Source organism: Amblyomma mixtum, chromosome 5 (assembly GCF_055824585.1).
Source record: "Amblyomma mixtum isolate Tamu chromosome 5, ASM5582458v1, whole genome shotgun sequence".
Classification (NCBI taxonomy): Eukaryota; Metazoa; Arthropoda; class Arachnida; order Ixodida; family Ixodidae; genus Amblyomma; species Amblyomma mixtum.
Genome location: NC_143016.1, coordinates 67124104 through 67134770, shown reverse-complemented (window position 1 = coordinate 67134770; position 10667 = coordinate 67124104). Strand labels below are relative to the sequence as shown.

At 51.1% G+C, this 10667-nt stretch overlaps 1 protein-coding gene across 1 annotated transcript; it reads right to left on the bottom strand.

Moving 5' to 3' along the window:
* Positions 1-759: 759 nt before the first annotated feature.
* LOC149342497 (iripin-1-like) lies at positions 760-2082 on the bottom strand. Its single transcript, XM_089542173.1, has one exon. It carries the CDS (start codon positions 2080-2082, stop codon positions 760-762), a length of 1323 nt encoding a protein of 440 aa, XP_089398299.1.
* Between the last annotated feature and the right edge of the window lie 8585 nt (positions 2083-10667).

The window sequence follows — 10667 nt, the reverse complement described above, 5'->3', positions numbered from 1 at the left end:
TGACAAAGAATCAGGCCACCTCTTGGCGGAGACTCCAAGCTCATACAATCCCAAACCGGTTGTGTGTAGTCTTTAATATCCGGGACAATATTCGAATGAGTGCATGCTCTAACGACAAAGCGGATCTCATATTGTTTGGGAATACCCTCTTGTCCTCCTAGAGGGGGGAAAAAAATAGTCGTTTGAAAAATGGGAGGTTTTCCCTCAAGTCTGATCCGGAGACTCAAAGGTAGTCCAACTGGCCGAAGGCGGAAGAAAGGACGCCAAACTGGGCCAGAATAACGAAAGGACCGTGGTGAGACAGAGCGATTTAATGTGACACCTTTATATGGTACCCGCAATAAATCTGACGCGTCAGCAACACTAATAAAAAAAAAGTTAAGTATCGCTCGTTTTTTGTTGCATATCGCTCTCATGAGCCTCCTAGTATTTGTGCAATATCTTTCCTGCTCTGCAGGCGCATTCTTATATGTAGGTTCTAATCGTAGCAGAATAGAACTGTGCTACAAGAACGGCATTTTCCTGTATCGTTATTTTAAATATCGGTTGCCAGCTGGTGCAAAAATAAAGCTTCTAGCACATATCTATTGATAAACTGCTAATTCTCAGGGAAGTGTAAGATTTAGCCCCGTCTGAAAGGAGAAAACACTGCGTACGAGCCCCATCTAGAACCGTCTTACTACAGCTAAGCAGTCCTGCCGTAGAATCACCAGAGGCGTACATTTTACACCCTTGTCCACGTGCGCTATCATGTCCCGTTTACCAAATCAACTCGACAACCCTACCCACGAAAAGGGTCGCGTTTTTGGCAGGGTCGTAAAGCACAAACACAAACGGGTGGTTAACGTGGAACTCTATGGGTGAGCTCGGAAAGTCACCCGCTTCGGTGAGCACCGTGACGCCATGGTGCTCCCTCTGTTGACCCGCCTTGCTGACCTTGAGTTTGACCTTATGCACGAACTCGGTCACAGGCGTACGGGCTTCCTTGAAGAGGCCACCGATGTCCACCTTCTCCGAGTCGAAAATATCGGCGAGTCCAGCTCTTTTGAGCACTTCGCTCAGACAGACGGAGCTCTCGAGCTCGATGTTGGGCATGCTAAGCTCGACGAGAGCCTCGCGGCAGCTGCTGACAGCCTGCTGAAATGCCTCCGCGTCCAGGCGGTACTCGACGGCGTGAACTCCGCGTCGGTCGGTGGGCAGCAAGAGGAGCATGTGCCAGTTGCGACCCACGCTCGGGACGACCAGGCACCGCGCCGAGAGAGCCTTGGACGTGCAGTATCGGTAGTATGAGATGGAACGCACCATGTGCGTCTTGCATGGGTCGGTGCCGTTATTGTAGAAGTTGGCCAGGATGGTCTTATGGTGGTCGAAGCGCGAGCCCCACGTGTGCTCGGCGTACGCCGCGCTCGCGATCAGATGACACGACGACGCTCCGGCTGCGTTGCCCCTGGGCAGGTTGTCGCCCATGACGCTAGGCACGTAGCCCCGGGACGTTATCTCGAACCAGCGGTTGACCTCGCTTCTCGTGCGCTCGGGCTTCGGGTCGGCCTGGAGTGTGCGGATCGCCACGTTGAAGTTCTCGCGGATCGTCTTGCTGTATCCTTCGTGGACAGAGTCGATAGAGGTCACGAACAGGGCGCTGATGAACTGCAGTCGCTGGTGCTTTCCGCCGGTGCGCAGCATGCGTATGAGGTTCTTGAAGAAGCCCTGGATTCGATCGGCTGGCATCGGGAGCTCGCTGAAGCGTAGCACTTCTTCGAGCTGCTCCTTGGTGGAGCCATTGCAGCCGAAGCAGAGGCTTACCAGCAGCCAGTACACATGGCTGGGAGAGAAGGAAAGGTTCTGTTGGCGAGGAAGGTACCGCAGCAGCCGATGGGCGAAGCTGTTGATGGCATAGCTTATGTGCTGCAGTGCGAGAGGCTCCAGGAGGGGACCGGCGAGCCCCAGATCCAGCTCTTGGCTCCCGACGGACGGCGAGCGGCACCGTTCTTCGTCGCCTTCCTCCAGAGTCAGGCTGGCGGCTGACTCGGTATCCGTGGGTGCCATCTCGGGATAGCCGCTCGTCATCGGAGTTTGCGCCATTTCCCTGAGGCGCAGAGGTGGCTGCAGGAGGAGGCTGTGATGGTGGGCGTCTTCGTGGCAGCTTCTTCTTCTTTTGCTCGTGGCACGCGAAAAGCCGGTGCTCTTGTACGCGTTTTCTTTCTCTTGCGGCTAAATCCAGAACTGGTTATTGTCTTCAGTTAGCGCTCTTCATCAAGCTTGTAAAACAAGATCTTCTTTTATACCTCCTTGTCTCATCCCTTAGTGGCTAGTGTCCGGGAACAAATGTTTGCTAATTGCCGCGTGACATTAAAAGTCACGAAGTATTAAAATCTGGAAATGATGTAGATAAGAAACATAGCAGGATATTTGCAAACAGCAGCAGCGGCGGGCAACACATCGCAGTCCATCCTGAGAATTACGTTGCCGCCGCAGTGGCTCAAGGGTTATGCCGCTCGGCTGCTGTCCCGAAAGACGCAGGCTGGATCCCTGCCGTGGCGGTCGAATTTTGATGGAGGCAAAATTCTAGAGGTCCGCGCACTGCGGTATGTTAGTGCACGTTAAGGATCGCCAGGTGGTCGAAATTTCCGGAGTCCTTCCCTACATCGTCCCTCGTAGCCTTCATCGCTTTCGAACCTTAAATATCCATAAAAGAAACCTGACTCTTACGGTAATCATTCTGCAGAAACGCCCATTTTGCTGTAACCTCCACCGAAACTGCACGAATGTGTGGTAAGGGCTGATTGCTTCTCTAACCGTTCGACGTCTCCAGATGCATTGATGTACTAGCCCGCTCATCAAAAAACCGGATCCACAAGCTTCACTGCTGTATGCAAGATTCACCAGTAGTGATCACAACGCGGCAGTTCTTTTAACTCTTTTGCAATTGTTTTGCTGGTTTTGGCTCTTAGCGTATGATAGATAAATGTTCTCTTGCATTTCGCTGCTGCTGCTGATCGTTAAAGGATGACTGTTTACCAGTAATTAAAGGTTGTTCGGTTTTTCATGAGCAAGTGCCAGATGACGAAAAGTTCACGTCGAGTTCTTCTGAATGTCCATATAACCTTGGCAAATTCTCTCGTGCGTGAGCGTTGAGCTTTCACAAGAGGGGCTCTTTTAAGACAACCTGGAATTACGCAACTCGTGATTCGGCACATAGCAAGAGTGGCTCCGCTTCTGCAAGAATTGAGAATCGAAACACTAAGCACTAGGTGATAGGCCTGAGCTATAAAGTCTGTCTCATTTTTAACTTCTTTTAAATGTCGACGTGCTCAATCAACTTGTGACAGAGGTTAATGGAACTGAAAAATCTAATAACATAGTTCCGAACTAGTTTGAAACTGTAACTGCTAATAGATTGCGGCGAGACCGCGTGCCATTATTACCCGGCACAGTGGCGCAGCGCTTAAGCGGTGCACCACTACACTGGCAGGTAGCTGTTTCAAACACAGCCAGTGGTAGGGCTTGGTAGATCCGGGTTACTCTTTCCGAGAAATTATGAGAAGGGATGCATTCCGTAAGCATTTTCTTTCCACGTAAAGTTCTTCGGGAGGTTGTATGTTTTGCACGCCTCTCTGCTGTTGTCCGAGTCGTTTCCTGAGTGATTTTCATTTTTGCAGCGTCATTCATGGTCTGCCACCTCCCTCTTCTCTCCTACTAGTGGCGAGGGGAACAGCGGCGGGGGGACAGGGGGACAGTTGACAGGTAGCAGGTGAAGAGACACAAATAGCCCTAAACCCCATCTTGCTGATGGAGGGTTCACACAGACAGCGCCAGCGCCGGACAGTTTTCTCCTTCATTACTCGTCCGTATGCTACCGCACTAAAAGCTTATACACACGGCACCAAGTGGGATTAGAAACGGTGGTGAAGTAATCAGATCAGAATCGCTTACCAATGCTTTAGAACACTCGGGCATCACCGCATTACTACCAGCGTTTGCGTATAGGAACGAGCTATGTGGCACACTACGTATTAAACTGGATCCCGCTCACGCTGTGCATGGAAATCGTCGTTCTCATTTTATTTCATCGTTTTTTTGTGCGCCGCTTAGGGTTGAAAAGGCTACCGAGAGAAAAATGGGTTGAAAGGAAATGAAAAGAAGAGTAACTGTCTCCTTTCTGAGTGTGCACTTCCAACAGGCAGTACACCTCACTACGGTGACGGTGCCCACAAGACACCGCCTAATACCCAAAGGAAAAGCTGCACCGCTGGGCTTTCACAGGTAAACTGCACCTCTGACATACAATCCTAGAGCTTGCGACTCATAACTCCTCTGAAGTCTCAGCACCTCGCGATCAGTCTCACTTTAACGTGTTTCATGACGTACCGAAGAGCGGAACCGATTCTATTTTTTGAGATGGCCTCCGCCACCGTGCATTCGGCGAATGACTGGTATCCTTTGTTTCGGCACACGCGGCTGCGCTTCCATATCTCGCCGAGAATGGGTCGTGCGTCCGCGCGCTCTTTACACATCGGCCCGAACCCGCTACAAAGGGGAGAGCCACCGCTCAACGTTTCCGTGTGGGCAGTGGACCGGACCGCGCGACGATCTCTCAGCCTACGATGGGAGCTCCGCGGACGCCTGTCGCACTTGGGCCAGCAGAATGGGTCTGGTGTGGGCATTCCGCTTTTAAGATGGCAATCTTGACGCGCGGCAGGCGCGCCACGCGTCAGCGGTCAGTGATGACAAATAGACACGCTTCCGCGCGCGCGGCTATCTCGCCCGCTCAGCGCGTCCAACCGTCGCATGCGAGCCGTGTGAAGCGAGCAGCGGTGGAGGGCCCGTGTCCGGCGGCGCTCTTAAAAGGTCGTATTGTATACTGCACGGTGACATCACTTCACTGTATTTCTCGCGTCGGCGCGTCCGAGCACTTCAGCGTAGGCTTCATTCGCTGATTAAACGGTGCAGAGGCACGTAATCACTCTCTGCGTTTAAAGGGCTTTTGGTGGTGGACTTACTCCCCTTGTTAGCTTATGGAAGTTGCTGGGCCGGGTGTCGCGTTGGGCTTTAATGAGCGCGTCATTTCGAAAGTATATGCGATTTCCGGGGTTGATTACATCGCGTCGGTGATCAATACAGCAGGTTACGAGCAACCTGCGCTTCTTAGTATACTTGCTGGAGTTGAAAGGGAATTTGGGTGTCGGGGGGACAGGGGTCAGTGTGAGTGACTCGGCATTTATGTCGTAAATGCTTCCGTAAAAAGCCTGGCATACAAGTCTTGAAGGCATCGATGGTGCATCAAGATATACAAATCACACCCAACTCACCCACCGACTCACTCAAACGCTCACGAACTGAATCACTCCCCATGCGCTCACCTACTCACTCGCATGCTCCTTCTAAGGGCCCGGCTCTCTCTCGGAAAAAGCACGCAAAGCCCTTGGCCGCGTGCGATGCATGTGTAGCGTCGATCCGAAGCCCAAGATCTTTGGTCAGAATAACACTGAACAGGGAGCGGAAGGACTCTCTTTTTATCATCTCAATACCGAAATAATTTCAGTTAAGGAGCATAGTACTGTACCCCGCACGGACCAAGAACACTGTTGAGCGCCTTCTATGATGACTTAACGATTTGTATACGCAAGCAACACGCTCATGATACCAGAGCACGTAAAGTTGTGAGCAGACTTTTTTTATAGACCTCTGGAGGGATGCGCTGCTGAACACATAAAGAGAAATCTTCTCTTGGCTGCTCCGTTACTGGTACGCTGCTTACGCCAGTATTATTTATGTCTATGAGCTTTTACTAAAGCACAAGCTGTGGTTATAAAGAACCTGCGAATAAAGAAATGTATTCGTAAACTCTTCGTGAGCACAGTTGAGCTCTCCGGACGGATGCCTCAATCGCTCAATCTCTCCGCTTCTAGCTTTTCAATCGCGCTTTTTTTTATTTTGTTGGAGAGCCAAGGGTGCCTGAAGACGAGGCTAATGACAATATAATGCGATCCACTCTTCCTGAGAGTAATATATCAGCGTCGGACGAGCGATCAATTGAGCAAACAGCTTGGTGTCGGTGGAAGGTCTCGATAACTCCTGTACTTAATTGGAGTGAGACGCCTTTCTTTCGGGGACAGCTAGCGTCAACTGAGTACATTTAGGACGACCCATATGACAGCGATTGAATCAAATACTTCGTATCTAATTATTTTAAACAGCAAGACTTGTCACGAAGCTGGCCATTTTTCCACAACACTACTTTTGTTTATTTAGAATAACGTCTAATCAGGCAGTTTGTTTGATGTTGGCCACCGTGTGCATTGAAGTATTTCATGCGATGGTACAGGGCGTTACTTGTGAGAAGTCATTTAGTTGAACCATCCTGCTATTGCTGCTCAATCTGCCCGAAAAAAAGTGAGTTTCCATCTCTCTACACTTCGTTAGAAAAAAAAAAAATTCAACACACCCTGCTTAGTAGTGGAGGCAAATTACGTCGAAGATTCAGTACCCGCTGCGAGCAAGGACAAAAAAAAAGCAGCAGTACACAGCAGGTAAAAACTATAGGCAGATCACAAGACATCGACGGATGATTCGTCACGCTTGAAGACGCGTCTAATGGTCCAAGTTAGTGAGCTTGACAAATGTGAGTGCCTAACCTTGCAGGAATGGATGCTGAAGTCATCGACGTTTTTTCTTGAAGTACTATTCTAGGCTTTTCACAGGATTTGGTTTTTTTTTTGGAAGGAGAAAGAATTGCTGGCGTTGTAAACCTCGCATTTGCTGTCAACGTGGCGTGAAATGAAGATTTGAAAGTTCGAGGATTGGATGCTGAAACTTAGAAGCTTTAAAAGTTGGTCCTTCTTGAAGTCTCAAACTCTAGAGCGCTGAAACTTTGAAACTGTAACTTGGGCGTCTAGACGCTTTGAACCTTTGGAACTGGAAAAGTATAACGTGCATACAAATGAAGCACACAGCGTTAGCATTTTGGATATTCGAGTGCAGAGGTAGCTAATAATCGCTGGACATAACCCAAAAACGCAGGATACGCTTTGATGTAATATAAGACAGGCAATATAAAACAGTGCTTACTAGAAATGACGACAGTGGAAAAGATGCGACCCTCGCGACGACGAATGGTGCATATCACTGCGAACCTCAAGATATATCGGCAACAGAAGCACGCTTAAGGAACCCTGAAGGTAATCGCATGCACCAAAGAACTCGCATTCAGGGTCTCTGGACAGCAGTCACTGTGACGCCTTTTCATGGTTAAAGCACATTTATATTTTTTTTAGATGTAAGTGCATTCAGCGAGGCCGTGTGAAGGTTATTGTAATAGAAGATGTTCGCTTATTTTCTCCGAGTCACACGGGTTTAAATATTTGCATAGGTCGGCTGGCTGGTCAATATGAGATATTGAAGACAAAAATTATTACAAAGGGTGACGAGTTACTGCGTCGTGAGCAGTGGCGTCCATTTCGCGACTCCAGTCTTGTCTTCATTATAAAAATGTTTTATGAAGAGAGCGCTGGAGAGCACGGTTGAAGGGGAAGATATTGTTATGCGGACCTTACTTAAAAGCCCCTTAGTATACATCGCATCCAATATGCCCCTATTGCAGACGGCCGTGTATTTTACCATCCCATTCATAGCAGCTCTGACTCTCCAACACTTAAAGAGGACCTTAAACATGCTGGAGCCTGATGTGACAAATGGTTAATGTCCTTAAACAACAGTAAAACGTCGCTGTTCACCTTTCGTCGACGGCCACACTACAAATCTCCCAAGTCTGTCAAATGTGGCTCGGAAATATTGTCTATTCAATCTTATAAATACCTGGGTGTAACCTTTAGTAGCGTGCTAACTTGGTCTGCATATTGCCACCTAGTATTGCCAGGTGGCGCATACGAAGTAGGGCGACGACGACGAAGTAGGGCTCGCGCCGTGTGGAGTCTGTCACAGGTCCCCTTTCGTTGCGTCGTCCATTCCGTCAGCCTATACCCTATTAATACTCCTTTACCTCTAAAACTCTTAATCATTCAAACAGTTCACCGCCTGTGTCTTGGCCACTCCCCCGTAGTGGGTATGTGCCATTCTACTTGAGGCCAACCAACCAACCAATCATACATATTTTATGAATTCAAACATTCTACTATTTTACTTAGCTTTTTTCCCGCACTCATACCTCCTTGGCATTCACCACCGCACCTTGGCCAATCCCCCCGCGTGGGTATGTGCCATTTTCATATGGTGAAGAAGAAGAAGAAGAAGAAGGAGTCTGTCGCTGTTGTTGCCCCAGCTTGCCTGGCCTTCCCTTTCGTGCCTACTAATAAACCCCCTTCGTCAGCAAGTACGTTACAGTCTGGTGTAGGCGCTGGGCAAGATCCCTGTATATGTCTAATACTCCTCCGCATACCCTGGGCTCCAGTCCTTCGCTGGTGGACACCCCTGTGCACCGTGCTAGCCGGAGAAACCAAGGCCTACCTCCCGAACACGGGCTTTTGGAGTCTGCAAGAGCACCCACCCATCGACCTGTTATGCCAGCTGCAGCCTACTATACCTTGCAGAATCCCAAACCATTCCATGGCAGTCAGCTCGAAGACGTCGAAGACTGGCTGGTCGAGTTTGAACGCGTGGCCTCGTTCAACCAGTGGGACGACGCAGCCAAGCTTCGAAACGTTTTCTTTAGCCTGGAGGATGGGGCACGTACGTGGTACGAGAACCGAGAAGATGCGCTAACATCATGGCATGAGTTCCGCCGACGCCTACTGGAGACCTACACCAGCACGGATCGCCGAGAACGGGCTGAACGGGCTTTGCAGTCTCGCATTCAAATGCCGAATGAGTCTGTAGCCATGTACGTGGAGGATATGACTCGGCTCTTCCGGCGAGCTGACCCGGCCATGCCCGAAGAGAAAAAGGTGCGCTAACTCATGCGCGGCGTCAAAGAACTGCTATTTGCAGGCCTCGTGCGCAGCCCACCATCGACCGTCGCTGCATTCCTTGCCGAGGCCGCGACGATGGAAAAGGTTCTTCAACAACGTTCTGCGACTTACAACCGGCCCGTGCATGCTGCTGCAGTCACCGAATCGTTTGCCACCGCCGGGAGCCACCCTGACGATTTGCGCGAATTGATTCGCACCATCGTGCGTGAAGAGGTCCTCAAGTTTTGCAGCCCTTCGCAGTCTGCACTTGGTTCGATTTCCGCTCTTGTTCGCGAGGAGGTGCAACAGGCGTTCAGGGGTCCTACCGTCGAAACACCACCTCTGCCGGGAGACTACAGCCGCCCCACCTATGCCGAAGTTGCGAGACGCCCGGCTGCAGCTCCGCCACCGCCGATTCCAGTAACGCCTCCTGCACCGCTGTCCCCAGTTCCACCAGTCCCGTATTTCGACGATCGCCGAGTGCACTTGCGGAAGGCCGATATCTGGCGCACACCTGACAACCGGCCACTCTGCTTTCAGTGCGGAGAACCAGGCCATCTCTACCGCAATTGCTCTTATCGACGCCTCGGTCTGCAGGGCTTTCGAGCCGATTCGCCCATACCCCGGTTTGGCCACCGGCCTCCAGCCATTGAAGACTTCCTCGCGGAACAGCGACTTTCAGCCCGTGCGCCGCATCAGCCGCGCTCATCTTCTCCGCGGCGCTCTTCCCCGAACCCGCACAGCTCCCCGCGAGCAGTACAGGGTCGCTCGCCAAGCCCTCGCCGGGAAAACTGAGACCAGCGACCTTCGGGGGCGAGGTCGCTGGGAGTCGCTGCGCTGAAGACCTCCCGCCGCCGCCGCTACGCTCCGACCGTGAACAGATAGTACCGTCATCTGACCAAGACAGCTGCGTTTCCTTGGACATACCTGTTCTTCTCGACGGTCACAGAGTCAGTGCATTAGTGGACACCGGGGCCGACTATTCAATTATCAGTGATAAATTGGCGACTCTTCTAAAAAAAGTCCTTACGCCTTGTTCTGTAGTGAATCTCCGTACTGCCGGTGGTCATCTCGTTACTCCAAAGGGTATTTGCACGGCTCGCGTTCAGATTCAGGGATCTACGTTCGTCGTCAGTTGTGTAGTTCTGTGCAATTGCTCCCGCGATCTCATTATCGGCATTGACTTTCTGCGGGAGTATGGTGCTGTCATCGACCTCCGCCGACGAATCATCACCTTTTCGACCAGTAAAGCGACCCACCTCGCCGAATCTTGCCCCCGCAGTGCCGCCCTTCGTGTTTCTGCAGACAGTGTCACGTTGCCGCCACGGAGCAGTGTTTTGGTTGAAGTCACTTGCAACGACTTGCATGACGCAGAAGCAGTCGCCGAGGCTAACCGTTCACTCCTGCTTACTCAAGGCATCTGCGCCGCTCGCAGTCTACTGACGCTTCGTGGTGGCCGGTCTGCGGTCCTGGTCACTAATTTTTCTAATGAGTACCGGCACCTTTTTGCAGGAACGGCTATCGCTTCTGCCGAACCTGTTACCGATATTCCCGTTTGTTTTGCGTCCGCGGAAGCCGGCACTGACGAACCTTCCCTTGAAAACGTCGACATAAACTGCCACCTGTCTCGGGAGCAACGCCTGGCTTTGGAACAGCTGCTGAAAGAATACAAGTCGTGCTTCGCTTCCTCGTCGAAGGTTCGTCAAACACCCATCACGCAGCACCGCATCATCACCTATGACGACGCTCGCCCTATACGACAGC

What these genes read in the sequence shown, in the direction of transcription:
- LOC149342497 (XM_089542173.1), bottom strand. Translation starts at nt 2,082, where the DNA reads ATGGCGCAAACTCCGATGACGAGCGGCTATCCCGAGATGGCACCCACG.